The sequence below is a fragment of the Pelodiscus sinensis genome, chromosome 9 (genome assembly GCF_049634645.1).
Source record: "Pelodiscus sinensis isolate JC-2024 chromosome 9, ASM4963464v1, whole genome shotgun sequence".
Taxonomy (NCBI): Eukaryota; Metazoa; Chordata; order Testudines; family Trionychidae; genus Pelodiscus; species Pelodiscus sinensis.
Window position 1 is genome coordinate 18,942,906 of NC_134719.1, and position 22,391 is coordinate 18,965,296.

At 39.9% G+C, this 22,391-nt stretch overlaps 1 protein-coding gene across 1 annotated transcript in view; it reads left to right on the forward strand.

Moving 5' to 3' along the window:
• SGIP1 (SH3GL interacting endocytic adaptor 1) overlaps positions 1–22,391 on the forward strand; it is a 181,935-nt gene that overhangs the window by 61,749 nt on the left and 97,795 nt on the right. Inside the window, exons 4-6 of the mRNA XM_075936181.1 lie at positions 10,214–10,277; positions 18,180–18,204; positions 22,129–22,206. Coding sequence (XP_075792296.1) covers positions 10,214–10,277; positions 18,180–18,204; positions 22,129–22,206 — 167 coding nt within the window. The remainder of the gene's footprint in view (positions 1–10,213; positions 10,278–18,179; positions 18,205–22,128; positions 22,207–22,391) is intronic.

A 22,391-nucleotide genomic window follows, 5' to 3' on the forward strand; every position in this document is an offset into this window, starting at 1 on the left:
CTCCAGCTGGCTGCACTGCTTGGTCTGCCTGCTCCCCTGTTAGCTTCCTTGCTCTGCTCCTACCCCCGCCTGCAGCCCTGAGTGCAGCCCCCCCCCCCAAGGGAGTGTCCACCACCCCTGGTGGGAGATGAAGGGTGTAGATGCTTAGACTGTGCTGGGCACCAAAAATCATAAGAACTACCCTGACTAAAAGTTAAAGTTTTATTATTAAAAGAAAAGAAAGAGCTAAAAATGGTTAATAGATCAGATGCAGTCAGTAATTACAAAGTTCTTATATCAAGTTTGTAAAAGTGATGCTATAGACTGCTGGCTTGTAGTCTATCTGGTAGCTTCCAAAAGATTGGAAGGTCTGCAGTCCATAGTTCAATAGTCTTTTGGCAATAAATTCACAGTCCAGATAATTAGGGCCCAAAAGAGGAGAAATTGAGACATTTCAGAAGTCTTCCTGGAAATTCATTGAATCAAACACAGCTCCCAGCTTATGCTTGTGGAAAGTTATTGCTCTAAGATCAAGTAGTAGAGTGTTCACATGAGCATATCACACATCCTTACATGTTCTGGTGCCTCTCAGAGTCATTACCCATACCCATGCTTAGGAATCCACAGGAAGGTTTATCTGGGCAGAACAAATGTCTCCTGTGGCTCATTGTTAGAGTGAAATATGCTTGATGGGCCATCTACCTTGAATAGTCCATTCACAAGGTCTGGGTAGACTGGATGTAAACTACCTTGTAGAAGGTACTCCAAGAACAAACACATTTTGAAATACAGGTATACAGTCAACTTTCATACTTCAGATAAAGTGGTGCATGGATTTAAATAGTATAATCTTATTTAGCATGTCATAATTTCTCCATAGATGCCTTACATCATATACTTCCTACATGATTTGTTACAGTTGTCTAACCAGTAGCAATATTGATCAGTATGCTCCCACTTCATACATCCAGGTCATTAATAAAGATGTTAAGTAACACCAGACTCAGAACAGATACCTGTAGAATCCTCCTTGAGAATTTTTGCAATCTGACATCATTCCAGATTTCAAGAGATTCAACTCTTTGCAATTGTTGAATCAATTATGTATCCACTTAATGGTAATTCTGCTAAGCCTATAGTACTCCAGTGTACTTATCAGACTGCCATGTGGGACTGTGTCAAAAGTCTTGCTAAAGTCCAGGTATATTATGTCCACCACATTTCCCCAATACACCAAGTCAGTTGCTCTGTCAAAGGAAGAAATCAGAATGGTTTGGCATGGTTTGTTCTTAGTAAATACATGCTGCGTATTTTGTGAACTGTTGGAAACCTGGATTCATAACCTGATATAGACACTGTTGTTTTACTTTACAAAAAAAAGTGTTACTACTTTTGTTTCACAAAATTACTACATTTTTAAAATTTACCCCATAGGGTTACTTAGTAAAATAAGGGTGCCAGTGTTTTCTCTATCTGCTAAGAACCTGTCTCAATGGGAGCCCCCCAACAAGTCCCCTCTCCCACACCTAAATATTGAAGGAACAAATAAAGCCTTGCTTTGCCCTGTGTCCTGAAAATTGGCAAACTCATTCTGTTGGATTAGAAGGTGCAAATTCCATAGATGAGACCCTTCAATTGAAGAAATCCTGTCACCATTCCTGGAAATCTGGGTTATAAGCATCAGCAGCAAAAAGTCCTAAGCACATCCTCGCTTCCATAGTGGGGATGTGAGGGTAAGGCAGTCTCCCAGATACCTGGCAAAACCCATGTTCTGTTGAGTTGACAGCAAAACTTCCACAGACTGTAGGTGCTAAGGGTTCTAGATCTTTCAAGTTAGTACAAAATTTAGTGTGGCTCATATAGCGTAGAAATGAAACTGTGCTAAGTGCTGTTTCCTGTAATTGGTAATGATGCTGTTTTTTCTTTTTTTAATGTTGAAACTAGGCTGCTTTTATACCACTGTAGTTCTTAAAATCTGTCATCAGGAGGGTATTAAGAAATTAACTTAATGTCTTATTTTGTTGATGAAAACCAAGCCCAGTGTCAGCTCATACAGTTTTTGACATCTGTAAACAGTAGTTGTCTCTGCATACTTTCTCTTACAGGTTTCAGTATATATATCAGCAAGTGCAGAATGGTGTCAGGGAATTGAAATGAATTGCGATTCAAGGACAAATTCAAAGTAAGCAGTGTAGAGAAAAAGCATTAATCATGCGAGTTGAGAGAGAGCATGTTTGCTAATGGAATGAACACTATGAAAGCATTCCTTAGCTGGCTCTGTGCGTTATCCTCTGCACTAATTTTATCATTGCAAATATGTAAAGATTAGATACATTGAATTGCTTCTGCTGAATCATTGTCAGGCCTTTCCTTAAAGAAGAACATCATTCATGTGACGCACACAGAATGAGAACTGGATATGAAGGTAACAGTATCAAGAAGGGTAAATAAGATGCTATAGTCTTTGCTATGTTACTGTGTCCAAGAGAGAGAATATTTCATACTAAGAAAAGAGCAAGTGGAATTTTACTAAGGCTTGGGATTTCTCCTGCATGCCATTAACTTCAGTATCAGTACAAAAGGACCTGACCAATGGCCATTTTTAGTTCACAGTTCTGTCAGCTATAATGATTCTTCATTCTCATATGTAAAATACCATAAATATGCAGTGTTTATAAAAATGTTTTTAGTCTCTACTGTAAAACACTGCATATTTATGGTATTTTACATATGAGAATGAAGAATCATGTTATAGCTGATAGCACTGTGAACTAAAATGGCCATTGGTCAGGTCCTTTTGTACTGAAATTCCTATAGTTATGGCATAGGATTGGGAATCTTGAGATCTCTATTAAATTTCCAGCTGCACCACAGATTTCCTGTGTGATCTTGGACAAGTCATTTGATCTGTGTTTCAGTTGATCTTCCGTAAAAGGGTTACAATAGTTGTGCACTCCAGTATTGAGGGGTGCTTGGTTGCTATGCTTATGGAGACTCTCATAAGAACCTAAAGAAGTTGACTGAGTTAAGACATGAGGAAGAAGGGTGGTGAATATTGCAAGAGGGACAGAAAAGACAAGAACTTATAGCAGTGGTACTCAATAAAACAGCAGTTTGCCAGGATTAGCCCCTGCAGGCAGCTGCCACTATCTTTACCTTCACCTTTACAGGTACCAGTGATCACTGCTCCCATTGGCCATGGATCATCATTTTCTGCCAATGGGAGACATAGATAAATATAGCGATGGGGATCTGCCGGAGCTAACCCTGGTGGACTGGGTCTGACCCATGGGCCAATATTTGTTCACCCCTGGTTTATAGCAATAGGATTATGTGATTGCTTATGCTGGTAATAATGTAATTAAGATTAATATATGATTAACATTTTTGTTAATTAATTTTGAAATCCTTTATTCTTTTGTGTACCTGATTCTACACCTGTACTAATTATCTGATTTAATTTTGCTAAAAATGTTTTAAAACTAATTTAATATCCAGCAAAGAAGGGTGTAATAGAGTATGTCCACATTCATTATATGCTGTTGGATTTACCTTAAGTTACTCAGTTCCCAAAGGTGATCATTATCATATCTTTTCCTATTTGCTGGGCAAAAGCTTAAGTGTTTTTATATTCCTGTATGCTTATGGGAATGAATTACTGTTGAATAGCATTCTGCTACTGTAGTTTCCAAACATTTTTCATGTCAACCTAATTTTCTCTGAGGCAATCTCTGAATCAACTCCTATAGCAATTACTTAGAAAAGTGAGGCTAGGGAGGAGCAGAGAATATATTTTAAAATCTTTTAGTAGCTGGAAGTAAGGAGGAAGAGCTAACTCCCATGTGTCCAGTCACCTCTCCTTTTGACGACAGTTTGTGAACCTCTGCTCTTCGTCATACTGATTAACATTTGTGCACTATGTACTATAATACAGAAAACCACTAGTTATGTAATTGTCTGAAATTTTTATTCTGTGAATAATAACATACAACTTCCATATAATATCTAAGTAAAATATAACTAGTATTTAATTAGTGGAATACCAAGCATTTCAGCCTTTCCTAATTAAAAACAACTATCCTCAATGAATGTTTCCATGCTGTTAATACATGGCATGTACAATAAATAACTGTTTTGAATTTATGTAGTGAAATGTTAGTGTTTTAATTCTTGAATCTTCTTGTAATAAAGTGATCTGTCTTCTTAAAAAATGTATTATATGCTAAGAGTTTTGACTGAAATGAACATTTAATGGGAAACAAAAATATTGTTGTTTGCTTTCAATAAGAGTCAAGTATGTATGTGATAACAGCTACAAACTATAAAAAAAGGCTTTTGGTATAGGGATCATTTTTCAAAACAATTAACCTCTGTATTGAGCTGTTTTACACACTAAGAAATATGGATAATTTTCATGCAAAGCCACTGTGGGTGTATTGGAGCATGGTTTGATAGTGTTCCTTGTAGAAAGAAAGAGGGGTCTGTTAAGATGATTCTTTTTGATGCTACTACTAGATAAAGGTAAAATCTTATAATTCTCTAGCTCACTATCTAAACACAGTCAGCAGTCACTGAATAAAGTTTCTAATTTGTGGCGTAGATTAAGCTATCATATTCATGATCATTGACTACACTACAGGTTTGACCAACAATCGATCTTTAAGATCCAATGCCTTTATGATGTACAGATGGTGACTTGAGCTGAGACCAGATTTAATATAAGTTAGACTCATCCGGCCAAGGAGAAGGATCACCTTCTAGAACAGCTGTAGAACAGCTACTTTGAAGTGTGACCTAATGCAGGTGTGTGTGTGCAGGATATGCTTATAGTAAATGCCTCTCCCAAATGAGAGATTTAGTTAATTGGCATCAATAATAACTAGCCATTACTTTAAAAGCTGCTGTCTGGAAATTTAAAGTGGTCTTAGGAACTATCATGTCTGTCACTGCACTGGGATGGCATTTCATTAATATATTTTTTTAAAGTGTTTGGAGCTAGAAGAGTTCATTAAAATACATTTACAGTGTCAGGACTTCCTTTGTGGAAGGCAGGGAAGCATTTCAATATTAGATACCCAGGTGAAAAGACAGCCCTGCAGTGCTAAATGCCTTTTTTTTCACCCTGCATAGTGAGTCTCACTGGAAATAGACTGTTACTAGTGACTAGTGACAGAGTCTGGCATGGCATGGTATTAGCAAGCATCAGTACTACCCAAGGCATGAGTGACAAAAAGTCTAAATAAACCATGACATTTATTTTCAGCCTGAAATACCACAAAGTCTAATCCCAGTGCACTTGTGCCATATGATCATTAGAGCAATTGTGAGTAGTAGCCAGCCTTAAAAAGAGTAAGAAATTCACAGGAAAATACTCCAAAGTGGGGATGGGCACTGCTCCCATTTTACAAGAATGTTGCTTGTGCTCTCACCAGGCACGCTATTTTTGTTGTTAGGAGAATGGGGATAATTCATGTTAGTTATTGCCTTTGATCTATGACAGGGTATTGCAGACTTCTTACAGTTAGTCTTCTGCCCTTGCTGCCTCAGTGCTGTCTGATCCCACTTTGCATAATGCTACCAGACAAAGGGCATGGACTACATCTTTAAATACTAAATAGGGGTAAATTTTAGTGTCCCATAAAAGGGAAATATCAGTGCAAAAGTTGACTTAGCGCTACTAATTTCTCTAGGCCATGGACGGGCAAAGATAGACCCTTGGGTTGGATATGGTCTTCCAGGGTTAGTCCCTAGCAGGCCCCCACTTCTATATTTGCCTGTGCCTCTGCAGGTATCAGTGATCGCAGCTCCCATTGGCCAGGGATTTCCTGGCAAGTGAAAACTGCGGGAAGCGGTGTCCTAGTCTGCATTGCTTCCTGCTGTTCACATTGGCAGAGGACAGTGATTTGCGGCCAACAGGAGCTGCAATAGCTAATACCCGTGGAGACGAAGGTAAATATAGTGGTGTCAGCCTTCCAAAGGCTGACCCTGGTGAAATGCTGCTGTTTTATAAAAGGCTAGGTCTGGGACATCACTGTCTATCATTAATATCTTGAAATTGGAACTAAAAGTGAGTCAAATAAATACAATAATGATGTGGAAGAAACATCTGATGATCTTGGAGAAAAATATTCAGGAACAATGCTTCCTTCCATGAAGTTTACCCCTGAAAGGCTGAAGAGGTCTGTATTTGCATGGATTAGATTTGTAATTCCTGACTGGTATATGAAAGCAGATGCTGGGAAGCTTTATTTCTGCATTCAAACTTCCACGATAACTTTTATCTTGTGAATCATGCTTGAAATTCTTTCTTCAGGATTATGTCTGTCTTCAAGCCTCCAATGAAGTTATTTCTGGGAGTGGGGGTGGGGGGGTTGACCCTCTTTTTTCTTTTCCCTTTTCCTTTTTCTTTTTCTTTCTGCCCTTGCTTCTCTAGAGATGTCACCATGTTTTATGATCCTGACCTAATAAACCAACTCAGCAGTGTGCTCAGACATCCCACATACTTGGTAATGTTACCTACCTTTAGGGTGACCCTCTGCAAATCTAAGGGCTGTCTGCCCACACCTACAGGTTTTGCAGGTCCCAAAAGCTTGCTCTATCCATTCCTGGGGTCCCCATCAAACCTTAGATTTTGTATTCTAATTCCCGCCATCATTACACCATACTGATGGGTCAGATTTTTTCATTAAATAGAATATAAAACTTCTTAGCTTTATAAATATTCTTTTCAGTCTTCCCATGCTTCTGGAAACTTCTGATGTGTGTTCAGTCATACACGTCACACACGTTAAATTAAGCATTCAAAGGCACTATGTTAATTCACATATTAACAGTGTGCTGCTTAGATTCTCAAAATAGCACAGTACACTGGATGCTGAGAACTTCTGAACATCTATCCCGAAGGGTTGCCATGAGCTCAGTGTTAGTACTTTTGAAAAACTGTCCCAACAAAAGAACAGAACAGGAGTTTTAGGTAGTCCACATCTAAACAGGTTTTCCTGACCACCTCCCAGCTCATCAATGGCCTGTTTGCTAATGTACCACAGTCTGCAGCAGCTATAGTTACCTTTACAGAAAAGTAAAGTAGATTGGTATCTAGATATCCTAACTCTTTGATTCAATGTGTTTTGTAACTTTGAAAACAATAATTTGGCTATTATTGCTTTTGATCTTTTCATCTCCTCCCTTCCATTCTCTTTCTCCCTTTAAGTGCGCATGCTTCCCTAGCCTTTAATCACTAGTTCCCTAGTATTTGCAGTCTGGTTCCCTTTTCATGCTGCCTAGTTTTTTGTTTTTTTGTTTTTAAATCTCGTGCTGCTCCCTTTGTTGGTGGGTTTTGCTCCTCCTTGTGACTCCTGGCTCCAGTTCTTCTGGACTCTTGAACATGAATGGAGCTTCAGGCATGCTGGTGATATGGTGACAAACATGTAAACAAGGGAAGTTGGCACTAAATGACGTAGCAACTCATAGTGAACCACAAGCAAATGCTCCATGGATCACCAGATGTCAGTGAGTCCCAGTATGAGAGCCACTAGTTTAACAAATCCTTGGCCACCAACCATAGGTGCTGAGTGTGTTATTTCCCCACAAGTGGTCCTATCCTTGCTCTGCTCCCTCCCAAGGCTCTCCTGTTTGCTGCTCTTCACCCTTCCCTTCTATCCCCATTCTCCAGCCACCAAACAGCTGATATGGGGTGCTGCTAAACAGTTGTGGTGGGTGATGCTGAGCACCCACTATTTTCCCCATGGGTGCTCCAGTCCCAGAGCACCCACAGAGCACCTTATGCCACTATCAATTTCATAGTTGTAATTGCTGCATATTATGGCTAGTCAGAACTTTGGATATACAGGCCACCAAGCACATGAGCTAAAGGAGAATCCTAGAATGCATGACCTGTTCCTGATTGCTGAACAATTCGAAGTCTACCCTTGCCATTATTATCATCACAGAATGAGTGAGTATTCTTAAATACCAGTTTCATATACAAGTCAAATATATTAAATCTAGGGAGGTTATATGCCACATTTCTTACTGACTTCACAACAGGCCTAAAGGGTCAAAGGACTAAAGGCCTCAATGTGCACAGTCAAAGTATAAATCTTATATTTTAGCAAATTTATTTTGAAGAGTGTGACTGAGAGCCAGATGGCTTCATTTGTAAGATAATGGGCTGAAGAATTATAGCTAACTCATGGAATTTGAATGAAGATTCTTAAATCATGAATAGCAAATGATTATTATTTTATAGCTGTTGCCATATTTCCTTTGCTGTTGCAAAAAAATTAATGCCCGAAATAGTGTTCTCTCTGCCATTCCTTGATGTGGGCTAGTCCTCCCTGACATGTGCAGGATTGGGTCTGTACTTTGCAGCAAAGTTTCTATCAACACCCTTGTTTTAATGGCACTGGCCTGTTTAATTAGTGATTAGAACATTTCAAATTCTGCAACGTTCTGAAAAATACCATCTGAACCTGGTGACATCAGTGGACAAAATCTTGCCGTCCTTCAGAACTCTTGTTTGAAGTTTTGAGTATTTGTGTAAGGACAGAATGAGGACCTTGTGTTTTGTCTCATAGGAAATATGAGAGATTTTTGTTAGACCTGAAAAGTAATTTTGAGATATGACATGAATAATGTAGAGAGCAAAATTTGGACTGGGTGATCTAAATAGCCTCTATGCCTTCCTTATCTATGGGCCAAATCTGCTTCTGCTCAGTCCTGACTCAGAACTCATTGAAGTCAGTGAGAATTAGCACTAAGTAAGGACACACTAATGAGTTCAGGATTTGGCTAAGTGCCTCCATGACCATGCTTCAGAGCTGCTGTTATTTTGGTACTTGGAATGGGCTGTTTATCTGTTGGAAAGTTTCCATTCTGTTTGCCTTAAGGTAAAGGTTATATAATCAGAGCAGAAATATTGAATGGTTCTTGTTTTAAATGACAGACACAAGATTGTGTGCAGTAATCTAGATTGCAGAAGGGAGCCTGGCATGCTATTGTTTCATGCTGAGTTGTTTGAACACATTGAGAAGGGTGTTTTACTTACAGTTAGACAGAAGGACCACTTGAGATGCAGATTTCTCTGCAACAATTTTGGCTAGCATTTCAGTACTGCAAACAAGCACTTGCGAGGTGTGTAAGCATTATCTGAGCTTTCTCTGCTTAGCTTCTCAATCCTCTGGTAGCAGTTGATGTTCTAGCACTCTTTTTCCAACCCCTTTTCTAGCACAATATTGCACAGGCACTGCTTTGTAGAGAAACGAGCAAGGAATATTCAAGGGGCATGGTGACTCGTACACTTTGTCCAGGGGTGAAATGAAGGGTATCATTATAGCAACAGAAGTCTGGTACAAGAGAGTAGAAATCATTCCTTAGTTAAAGTATCCTTTATACAATGTGGCAGGTTGGATACACAAACTTTTTTGTTTTGGTTATTTGGCTAATTTGCATTCTATAATATTTATAATAGAAATATGTACTGTACTCAATATTTAATTTGCACCAGTGCTGAGCTCTGGCATCTTTAAGATGGGTCATTCAGAGCCCCAGGCTGCATCTCTGGTCATCTTGCATCTGTTATGAATGTAAAAGAATGACATGAATCCCAACAGTTCTATCATTACAAATTAAGCATTGACTGTACAGGATTGTGTGTGTGTGTGTGTGTGTGTGTGTGTGTGTGTGTGTGTGTGTGTGTGTGTGTATTGATCTGTTGGCAAGTCTGATTATTTTGTATAGGTCTGAGCAATGGTAACTGTATATAGATGTTTTTGTTTCCATGTGGCTTTTTTTTAAAGAAGACCTACCCACATATCCTCTTCCACATAAATATACTGACATAAAATGTTACTCTGGATATATAAAAAGCATGATGTTGGTAGAAGTATTCTGTGTTCTTTTGAATTGTTCACACAAGCTCATTTTAACATTTTACTCAAAATATATTTCAATGGTCTAATAATCTGTCTTGGTGTACTGCATTTTTGAATATCTGTCGTCATACCACAATGAATATGGATGATTAAAATTATTGGCCATAATTAGTGAGACATATGATGTTGATAAAGTAAAAGATACTTTTAGTTTAATTGGTAAAAGGTATGAACGTATGTATTAGCTATAAAGCCACATTTGATTTTAATTACAGCTGTTCGTGGCACATGTGATCTTTATTAGTGTTTATTTTAGGATGATATTAATATTTCCTTCTGAGTCATCTTCATTTTGTTCACAGGATTGAAAAAGCGTACAAGGAAGGCCTTTGGAATACGGAAGAAGGAAAAGGACACTGATTCCACGTAAGTCTGTGCAATACAACTTTAATGCATTTGTGAATGGCTGAAATGTTTATATTAGGAATGTTAAATCTAGTTTAATCAACTGGTCGACTAGTCAATGGATTTTTCAATTGACTAGTTGATTAGTTGATAAGCAGGGAGTGCCAGTGGGGTTAGCTCCGGGCCCGGGTTTGAAACCTGTTGGCTCTTAATACATTTAAAAGGCTAAAGCACAGCAGGGGGGACCCAGTGCCAGGGGGGACAGCTGATTCCTGGCTCACGCAGGGCCCCTCCTGCCTTGCACCAGCCTTTTAAATGTATTATGAGCCAAACAGTACCAGTACATTGTAGAAGTGCTGCGTTCACTTGATGTATGCAGCATACATTACTGTTCAAAACTGGCAGTGCAATATTCAACAATACATGTTAAAATATTTCCCTTAGCTAGGGGACAATGTTGGCATAAGAACCAATAGCTATAAACTGGCCATGAATAAACTTAGGCTGGAAATTAAAAGGTTGGAGGTTCCAGAATAGACTTTCGCAAACAATAGTTGGATAAAGGAACCTAATTAGCTTGAAGGGGGACCTTGACAAATTTATCAACAGGGGTAAGACAGGATTGTGTGCAATAACAAAATACTGGACTCAATAAACCAGGAGATCCATTCCAGTCCTATGTACCATGTTCATATTATTCTAGAATCCAAATGAATGAGATGCATGCTCCCTGTCTAATGTTGAAGGAACGATTTATTTTAATGCATTTTTCAAAATTGTGGTGGTGGTGTGGTGTGCAAATTAAAGGATTGTTACTGCTGAGGGTAACTCTGCCAGCTTGTATGTGTTCTGCTCAGAATCGTCTTTAGATTCACCATCCATTTCAATATGCTGTCTTAACAGGCCAGTCCTTGGAATAATAAAGCACTCAAATGGCTTTGTGTTTATACACTTCCAGAGGTAGTTAAGGCTCAGGAAGAGAATCAAGGTGATGTTTCATTGCTGGGGGAAGGTGGTGATGCTCATGCATAATAGGATTACCAATTCTTAAGGGCTCTTGCTGTTAAGCTGGTTTTGTTTTAAGTATTGTTTTCATTTCATGAAAAACACTGTTTCTGCAGTCACTTAGAGGAATTGGCATTTATTTTAGTGTACTCCTTTCCAACTATATGATGTGCTACTGCTGCAACATGCTCTGCGCTTCTTATAGCATTCTAATAAGTGTATTTTCGAAGAGTTTTATTTGAAAACATACCATGTTCAACTAGCAACATAAATAAAAAAGCAACAGCAGAAGGATACACAGAATGTCACTTGCTATACATTTGATTGTATAGCAGCCACCGGAGGAGTGCTAATCTTATGGAACAAAGGGTTGGTGGAGTAGGGAAATAAGGGTTCTCAGGTGTGCTTAGCTTTTGGCAATGGATTAATTCATATCTTTTTCCCAATAAAGTGTTTGTGTTTGTTTTTGTTTTGTTTAAAAAAAGGACATCTTGGATATTTCTGAGCCCATAAAATTGGGCAACTGGCTGTGTACTCAACATCCTTTCAGACTTCCAGGGCAGTCACTTCAAAAAAAGGAATGATACTGAGAAAACTTGGACAGGCAGCAACATTAAGTGACTGCATGGATTGTAGTACTAATTATCAGTGGCGCTCTGTGACCATACCCAGTGATTCCTGGACAGATTGTGCTTTTGACTCACCAACCTCCTTCTGACTTCCACCTAGTGAGGAACATCTTAATCTGCAGATGAGGCAGGCACCATGGGAATCCTGTTACAGAAATCTGCCCAACAGATGCACTGATTCAAAGCATCCCTAGCTTCCCTAGCCATGGTACTGACCAGTTTCCCTTCCCTGGGATGAAAGGGAGGTTGTGGCTAATTAGCATCCTCGTGTAGCCTGAGCAGCCTTTCTAGATAGAAGGCAGCTTACAGAATCTAGCCCCTTGTTTGCAATAGAATTTCTAGAGGTACTTGGGGGCTCTGCACCACTGTGTTTTTGTGAGTTCTCCATGTCTGCTGGATGTTGCTGTATCATTGACATGACACAGAATGGGGCTAGCTGTAGGATTTTCCTATCATAGGCAAAGTGGAGAATAATGAATATGTTGTTTCCAATTACATTTTGATGTCATAGGCCATCAGGTCTCACTGTGGTCAGGACCTCAAAGTTTATTAAAATGAGGTCACCACTGCTGGCTTAGGCTTGCTGGAACATGGGGCCAGCGCCCAAGCCCCACCACCTGGAGCTGGGGCTCAGGTTACATGCCCCTGCCCGGGACTGAAGCCCTTGGGTTTTGCTTTGATTTCCATTAAGGAGGTGGGACTCAGGTGGGCTCAGGCTTAAGTTCCCTCTCCTGGGGTTGAATAGTAATAATTATTGTCAAAAGGGAGTCGCACTGAAGTTTGAGAACCCCTGCCAGAAGCAGTGGCCTCTGCTGCCTTCAAAAAGAGGAGGTGAAGTTCCCCTACGTCTCAGCAGACACCTGAAAGTGCCTGTCCAAGCGGATAACCTCTGGGTGTTGCAAGCAAAGCTCAAAGGCCTGTATTAAAAAAAAAATTTTTTGAGCTATTGAATCAGCAAAGTGGTAACAACTGTTATATTGCCGTCCTTGCTTGTGAATGGGTTGCTTAGCAACAAGTATCACAGACGCAAACTACCTCAAACCACATGAACTCATTCAAATTGACTATTGAACAGCATGTGAGGCCCTGTGTGGCCTCAAATATCAGCGATCAGGCAGAGGGGAGCAAGTTGAGAAGAGACGGGATGAAGGCAAAGAGCTGGGGAGGTAAATGATGATACTGAGAAGGGGAAGGGAAGAAGACCAGTAAAACTGAAGCAATGGGGGAAAAGCGAGGAGACACGAGGTGGCAGAGTTGGGTTGGAAGAGTAGAAATTGTGATGAGAAAATGGCTAAGATAGGTAGACCATAAATAAAGGAAAAGGTAGTGGTCATGGAGCAGGCTCACCACTGCAGCGCCTCCTGCTGGTTCTTGATGATGGACTAGTTTTCCCAGAACAGGGCATGTCCTGCATGCTGGTGTCTCACCCGTCTGTGCTGCACATTCTTGCTCTGGACCCACATAGCTCCCCGACCACAGTGTCCTCTTTGGGACACTGCCCTCCAGCAGTGCCAACTCCAGTGGTCTTTTGTCCCTCTTCCAGCATTCCTTCATTTAGCACCTGCCACCGTGGCTAACTGCAGCCTTAGTCTAGCCCCACACTTGAGGGGTAAACCATAATCCTTCCAGCCCATTACTATGGCTCCTGACCCAGGGTCCCTCTAGCAGCAACCTTGTCCTGCCCTCCTGTACTCCCTCCCCTTTACTGCCTCTAGTTTCCTGGGCCACTTCCCCTGTGACCCTTTGCACCCTCCTGGCCTTTGAAGCAAGGCCTGCAGCCTGGCAGATATCAGGCTGGAGCATCCCTTACAAGCCCACCTGAGCCTGCCCAGAACTGCTGTCCAGAAGGTGCTTCTCCAGGAACCTCCCCTGACAGGGCTTAACTGACTCTGCTGAACAGCTCCCTATATACTGGGCTATACCAGCAAACCACACCTTTTTTTGGCTACTAAAAAGCCTCTCTCTCATTTGCATGGGCTGTGCCCAGGTTCCCTCCTACCTACTTCAACCCCTTCCAGCCAGTGTGGGGGCAGTGGCCCCACCACAGTAATGAATAAAAAGTGTATTGGAGTCAGAAATAAGAAGAAAATATGAAAAATGAAGAGGGATGGTTTAAAAACACAGAGAACCTAAAAAAACCTGGAGTGATTTAGTAAGAGAACATGAGATGCATACTTAGATTCCTATTTGTCAGCCAGACAGACTGCAGGACAGCTAAAGACATCCATATAGGTCATGTGCAGTTTCATTTATAATTTATCATAAAGTGGCTGAAACAAAAATGGTAAATATATTTTACTTAAAGAAAATCAATGAAACAACATCTAGTTGTTACATTTGTATCTAACCAGATGGATAGCACAATTCAAGGAATTAATTTCAAACAACATGTTTTTTACAGAGGCTGTAGGAATGCTGGTGAAAGACTTAAGATGATAAATCCTGAAGAGGATATTTTTGATAATGAGCTGATGGAGACTATATTAACGAAAACACTTTAATTAGCGAGCTACGGCTGTGGCTCCTCTTCCTGTGTAGATGGGGTGGGTGGATTGATTTTTTTTTTCTTTTTGTGGCAGGGGAGGATGTAAGGGTGCCATAACATAGAATTTAGTGGGATTGGAACAATGCAACCATATGCAGTAATTTAGTTAATGTGTCCATTGTAAAACTTGGTAGCTTTACTACTTGTGCAAAAGAAGCAGCTGCAGATCCACAAATATCTGCTTCCTAGACCTGCAACTTCTAGAACAAGGCCACCCAACTTTCGAAGCCCCAGAGGCCACAATGATACTCACAGCACATGCCGAGGGCCGCAACTTAAGTGTGGTTGCATATACATACAAATATATATGCAAACAGTTTCTTTCATACTGAATGGCATGAATACAAAGATTAAGGCAAGACTACACAACACACAGGCCCCATTCAAGACAGTTCTGCTGATATTAATAAAATGCAATATTTACCTGATTTCCACCCATATGTAGCACTTTTAATGAGCAATGACAGTCCAGGAATTTAACTACTAAAACGCATATCAACAGAAGACCATTATATTGACTAATTTTTGTTTTGGCTCCCACCAACAGGCCATGTGTTGAGCCCTGCATAAACCCAAAATACACCGTGGGTCACAAACAAACAGGCCATGGGGCTGCATGCAACCTATGGGACACATAGGGTATGTCTACACTGCCACCCTAGTTCGAACGAGGGTGGCTAATGTAGGCATTCAAAGTTGCAAATGAAGCCCGGGATTTAAATATCCCGTGGAACGAGGTGTACCGGTAGTTCGAATTAGAGAGCCTAGTTTGAACTACCTACTCCATGCCGCGTGTAGCCGCGGGCATGGAGTCCGCACTAAGGGGGATCTAAAAATGGCTGTGCCCGGCAAAATGCAAATGAAGCCTGGGATATTTAAATCCCGGGCTTCATTTGCAACTTCGAATGCCTACATTAGCCACCCTAGTTCGAACTAGGGTGGCAGTGTAGACATACCCATATTGAGTAGCCCTGCTCTAGAAGATGTGGGACTACATATTTTGTCATTCACTGCTCCTTACTCCTTCCCTTCCTTTCATTTTGTCTACCAGTCTAGCCTCTATTTCATTATGCAGTGTTACCCTACAAGTGTTCTCACATGTTGCCCTTCCTTTCCTTTCAGTGGGTCAGCTGTCTCCCATGCATGGAGCCGTAGTAATGTTGGCATTGTTGTACAGTTACTGACTTTAAAAAAAAAATGCTTGTTGTAAATGTAATGGGAGTGCAGAGACCGCATAACATCAGAGTGGAAGACACAGTTATTAGTCATTCTCATGCAGTTCTAGATACTAGGCAACATTATTTACTTCTGCTTGTGCATGGGCAGCTGTTACAAAAAATCATAACCCTTTGATAGAAATTCTAGGGCAAGGAGAAGAGTTCTCTACATTTATACAGTCAGTTACAGACCTCCCATATTTACTCATGTGCTCACTATTAAAAACTGGCATGTTGGAACCAGTTCTAAATAAATCTATCTAGGGCATCCTAAACAAATCTATCTAGAGTCTTATATTGATGCCTATCACCATAGCATCTGAGTTCCTGAGTAAAAACAAAAAAACTAGAGTGAGCCAGTATTGAGATCATGTATTCTGTAGAAACATTAACTAGCCAGCAGCAGAGACTCAGGCTAGGAGGCTCTGAAGACTAATGATTTCTGTAACTTCTTTGAAAACTTTCAGAATCATCCATAGGCTTTAGGTGGGGACAACTCAAGCAGAACCAGTGGACACTTGGGTGAAGATTGCCATTCAAAATAGGCAACTTTAGTATTGTCTAGTCATAATTTAAAAACTGCAAATTTGTGTCTTGCTACAAATATAAAGTTTAACAATGCTTTAGTAATCCAATTTGCTTTATCATGCTAGTTTTCTCATCCTTTGAACCCTTAATTATAATTAGACATGTATATTTATAGCTAGATTTATTGTAAAAGAAACTTATTAACATTTCTTAAATTTAACAGTAGATGGTGAAGGGATAATTTGCTCAGTCTACAGGTGCACAGATAGCCACCCACTGGGGGAGAAAGAACTGGTGGCTTAACTGTGGCATATGCTCAAATAATGAGAAAAGGAGAAGTGTCAATCAACTCAGAAGTTTCCAAAAGGGACTGATGCCATAAAAAGGGACAACCTCAATCAAGTAGAGGTATAGATAAAAAAGGAAACTGAACTGGTTGTAATATTTTAAGCTGAAGCCAGAAGAAAGACAGGAATCTATTGGCTGTATTGACAATGAATGCTCCTATTCCTAGTTAGGTAGGAAGAAATGTAATTTGGAAGAACCTACAGAAATTGTCCATTGGAAGAAGCTGCAGCAACAGTACTGACTCTCTTATCCATTGATCTTCTTGGGATGGGCTATAGTATGTCCATTGTCAGTGAGGCAATGGTGTGCCAGATTTTTAGTATGCTGCATATGCTTTAGGAGGGCCCTGTCCCTAGGGACTCCCTAGGAAATCCACTTAACACTAATTGTCCGAAAAGTCTAAATTTGTCTGGCATATTTTCAGTGAAGCCTTTTCAACTACCAGTTTTTTCATGGGTTACATCCCTCCCCCTACAGAGGTTACATATTATCCTGACTCACAGTTACCCTAGTTTTACGCAGTAAGGCTTTACAATAATACTGCGGAAAATTGCCATATCTGTCATACCATCCAACAAAGGTACCTATGCACAGTGAGCTTATGTAGAGGTCTGAAATCAATATTCACTGGACACATTAATTCCTGGAGAATCCTGAAATAGCATAGATGTCCTAAAGAGGAATTTGCAAAGCATCCATATTCAAGAGTTTTATGCTAAAGCTGAAAAAGCAAAAGAGTAGGTTTCAGAGCAAGGAATCCAGTGGGGTGCCTTTGAGGACATCAGGTCAGATATCTTTGGAACCTAGCACAGATCAAGAGAGCAGACAAAAAGCCTACACGAGGTGAGAACAATTGTTTGGATTCGTGTAGGAAAATAAAATTGGATTGAATTCGGAGACCAGGAAAAAACTCCAAAGTTACTTGCTTCTTTTATCAATTAAGTTACTTATCTGATACTGATGTGCATAGTATTCATCATCCTAAGCTAATCTGAAAAGGCACATTTGTTCTAATTGTATTTATAAGAGGGATTCATCATCAAATGTTTTTCTAGTGAAGTCCTACAGGTGACCTGGCCACATGTTTTTGTAGGACAGACCGCAGTTTGGGCTTATAAGAAAATCAAAGCCGTTCACAGGTCATTGGCTTGATCACCAAGCCATTAAGTTTCTAAAGTATCACTAATGGCTTTTACTAGAGTATCTGAACTAATAAAAAAGGTTCCCACTTAATATTTCTAATTTCAGGTATAGGAAAGGTACATGCACAAGAATAGAATATACACATTCAAGGGATCAGAGGGTATTGAATGATAGGTTACGTGACCTGTTGCATAAAGCATCTTTGAATTATGCATATTCATGTTCATAAGCCAATTTTTATAAAGCATAAAGGGTCATGACCATGAAAGTCAGAATATAGATGTAAAGAACAAATGCTGAAAATAGAAGTCCATATTTCTCTCTAAAAATGTATGGTGTCCAAATCCCATGAAAGAGATATTAAGGCCTATGAAAATGTTACCAAAGCCATCCTGTGGTTATCAGCAATTAGAAGGTGTATTAGCTGAGAAAATTATTTCCAATGGTTAAACAGCAAAGGCTGAATTAGACTGTTTTTTGACTAATGTATTTTCTCTCTTTGTTGCAGAGGATCACCAGACAGGGATGGAATTGTAAGTATCAAACTCTTGTTATAAAATAATTCTTAATGGCATTCAGTCTGTGTCTAACTAAAAGCATTTTACTCTGCAAATCAGTTTAAGGAAGTCTTACACTTTCTCTATTTCCCTTTAATATAGTAAATACATTTTAAAAGTTTCTTTATGAAAGATCTATTTGTTTAAATCAGAGGAACCCAGTACTTTGTCTGGGAAGATTGTTTATTTTTGATAAATAAACAATCAATATCATTGCAGTACCAAAATATAAAATATGTCAAAGGTAATATTAACTAAAATCAAGCATATGAAAGCTTATTTTTTATTATTCACATTTACTTTTCATGAAAAAAAGATACAGCATTTTCTCCAATGGATTAATAATCTGTAAAATTATTATGTGTGACAAATTTGACTATTTTTTGTGCCATTTTTATTTTCTATATTAAATTGAAAATAGGAAAGTAATTGCTTTTAAATTTTGGCTGCTTTAACTTAGTTTTAGGAATGAATGTCCCTACTAAAATTAGAGGGTCTTGATTCCTAAATTTCAAGTTTGCAAAGAAGTATGTTGGGTTCAGACGTGGATTTTACTGTAAGTCTTTTTTAGGAGATTTTGTACTCAGATTTAAAAAGCTCACACTTAAAATAAAAATCAGGAACATGTTCAAAGGGAAAACCGATGCAGCTGGGAAACTGTTGTAGTTGCTCTGCACCATGTTCAGAGCTCTGGAATGGAAACTAAACCAGTCATTAAAAATGTCACGTGTCTCTCCTGTAAAATCACAAAAAAATTGGAATGCCAAATTCTAGCCTGAAAAGGCTGAAGTCTTTGGCGTCTGACCCAATATCCTTAGCTTCTGGATAACACTGCACTCCATAGAACCCTTTGTCATTAATTGTTAAACAATGTCAAGAAATGAAGTTTAGAATCAAGGCTCTATTCATCAGAAAAAAAAAGGGAGAAATGTAGTTTTCCAGTTTACACGAACCTGTGGAATGTATAAATCTGTTTTCGCTAGTCTTCAACTTCTTTTGCTCCTTTCCCTTTCCTTTTTCTTTTTTGTCTAAGCTGGATTCTTCCTCCTGTCCTCTACTTTCTATTCTGCTGCTCACAGAGGACATGTCTACACTGGGTAGTTATTTCAAAATAATTCCCCTTATTTCATAAACAGGAGAGTGTCCACGCTGCCAAGCCTGTTATTTCGAAATAACAACTCCTGCTTGTGACGAGGAATAAGCTTATTTCAGAATAGCTATTTCGGGAGTTATTATTTCAAATAACTTATTTCAAAATAACCTGGTAGTGCAGGCATAGCCAGACTGTTTCTTCTCTCTTTTCTATGTCAGCTGCAGTCACGGGTTTGCCTTATCTCTTCTCTGAGTACATTATTCCTTTTGTTTCAGTTGCAACGCAAGTTTCCCTTTTTCCCTTTGTACTTTCCCAGGTCTCCTGTAAATGCGACACTTACCTAGAGATATAGATATGAGGGGAATTCTCTCCTCCATCTGTGTGTCACGTATACAGATGTAACTACAATGTGCTTCTTGTAGCAAAACAAAAGTGTAAGGTGATGTCTCCCCATATATGAAGTCTAAGAATGAAGTGTTTCAGAGGGGTAGCTGTGTTAGTCTGTTTTAGCAAAAACAGTGAGGAGTCCTTTGGGACTTTCTGATGAAGTGGGCTCCAGACCACAAAAACTTGTATCCAAATAAATTTGTTTAGTCTTTTAAGGTGCCACGGGACCAGTGTTCCCTTCCCTCTAATTTTTTATGTGCACTGAGGCATGTGGTGATGTTCACTACCAGTAGAAACACATGCTACCAGCTGTGGGCATCTCTTTTGAGTGGCCGCCTAAGTGTGCAGCTTATAGGGAACACTACACAGGACTCCTCATTTTTTTAAGAATGTAGAATTGACTTAATAGATTAAAAGATCCAGCCCTGAACTTTCTGAAACCAATGGGAAAAGTACTATTGATTTCAGTGACAGCAGGCTCGAGTGCCAAAGTTGTGGGTTGCTTGTCAAACCACATCAGGGCTTTTTTGTTGAGGATTCTAAAGAGGAGCAGAAGTTGCTGCTGTAGTTAGAGCTAGTATTACAGACACTCTTCAATAGCAAACAGTAATTTTATTGTCCATGTTAACAAGTCATTCAACTAGAGAGAGATTGAGAGAGCAAGCATGAAAATGACTCTCTAGCTTTGTGATTAGAGCCCTCAACCAGGATCCAGTTCCCTTTACTTATCTATGGTAGAATGTCTTCCGCATAAGAGACTAAGGAAGCCTCACATGAGAATATCACATAGTCCTTTGGACATTCATCTGAGAGGTAGTAGATTCCTGTCCCAGTCCCTTCTCCTCCTCAGGTGGAAGGGGGACTTACAACCAGTGGTCTCACATGCTCCAGCTTTGTAGTGGTGGATTAACTACTGGGTCAATGGGGCCCATGCACAGGGACCCTAGCCTATTGGAACCCCCAGAAAAAAACAGTGCCTCCATGCCCTGATCCCACTCCTGGGCAAGAGCACTGGTGAGGGAGCACGGGGGAACGTCAGGCAGAATGAGTTAAGTGGGACATCTGCTTGCTCTGACCCAGAGCTCCACAAACCCCTAATCCAATGTTGCAGGTTTGTAACCTAATGACTGGGCTAAAACGTATGAGGGTGGTCCTTCTCTCTCTTTCCCTGCCCCCAACCATTTTGCATGAGCTTTCTGGTAAGCAGCTACTGAGCACTCCTAGTAGATCGGGTCCTGAAAGTGAGGTAGGCAAAGGGACACCTGTCTTTCCCTGGTTTGTGCATCACATTGGGATCTAAGCATCTAGATGCCTAGATAACCTATGTGTGCAGAGGCAGAAATACAGATGCTAGAGAAGTTTTTACTGCAAAAACTGAAGAGTCAAGCAAGTTTAGTGTCAAGTTTAGTGTCAAGCAGGGTTTGACAGAAGCTGAGAGGGGCTTTTGTGAATGTCAGTGAGGACTGGAGTGAGCTGGGACTTAGACACCAAAGTGGCAATTATTCACGTAAGTACTGTTGTGAATCTAACCCTTAGCGTAACCTGCTGCAGTATGTCGTCCCGACAGATGACACACTGTAGCAGTATGTCATCCTGGTACATTTTTGAAATCCCAAACTACAGACTCCCAACCATTCTGACCAGATCAGTTCTTGGCTGTTTGGTTTTGTTTTTGTTTTTTTTATAGAGCAGAAGTTCTCGATTTGTGCTCCATAGAGAGTTGGTTGTCCATGGTGCTGACATTCCCCTCCTTCTTTCCAGCAGTTAACGTGCATTAATAGATAGAACCCTGCAAATTCATGGATATCTGCTTTATATCCATGCATATCTGCATCTGCAGATGCGGGTGTGGATATTTGTTGCTCGTTTTTGCAGATACCAATTTTATATCTGTGCATGGCTCTACTAATAGACAAAACATAGTAAATCCCTTTCTAATACTGCTTTTCCTGAAAGCAATTGCTATAGTTGCCACAGGAATGATAAGTCATTGTGAATGGAAGGCAAGGTGATCTGTAGAGTGAAGGCGTCCGTGAAAGCTTATGCCCAAATAAATTCACTAGTCTTTCAGGTGCCACAAAGTGTCAGAGCTCCTGATGTACTGGCTGATTCTTCCTGCCCATTTTATAGATTCAGGGCCTATTCCTGTAAGATCAGGCCCTTTAGGTGCTTGCTGAACCAGGAATAGGATCTGATGTGTCCTTGAGATACAAATAGAGCCCAGTATCCACAGAGCCTAGTGTCTGCTGAATAGAGCCCTGATATGCATCCCAATATTTCCTTTGCATTTAAAGGAACCAAATGCAGCAAATCTTTTTTAAACTAACTCCATGTTTTACTAACTCAATGTCATTCTGTGTGTGTTTTAAAACCCTCCCAATACTTTAACACTTTTTCTACAAAAACAAAATCCATTCCAGCTGCCCAGCCCTCATCCTCATGAGCCATCCTCCACTAACAAACCAGAATGTGCACGTGAAGGAGGAAAAAAAAATTCGGTAAGGAAACAGATTTCAGTTTAAAGCTTCCAAATGGTTATAAAAACAGTGAGTAAAAATGTTTTTAAAACTGTTGAACAAATTAGGGAAAATACCTTTCACACTCATAGTCAGATAATTCTGGTATGTTGGCTATAAATACAAATTCATTAATAATGAGGCAAAAAACAACTGTGCAGGGCACA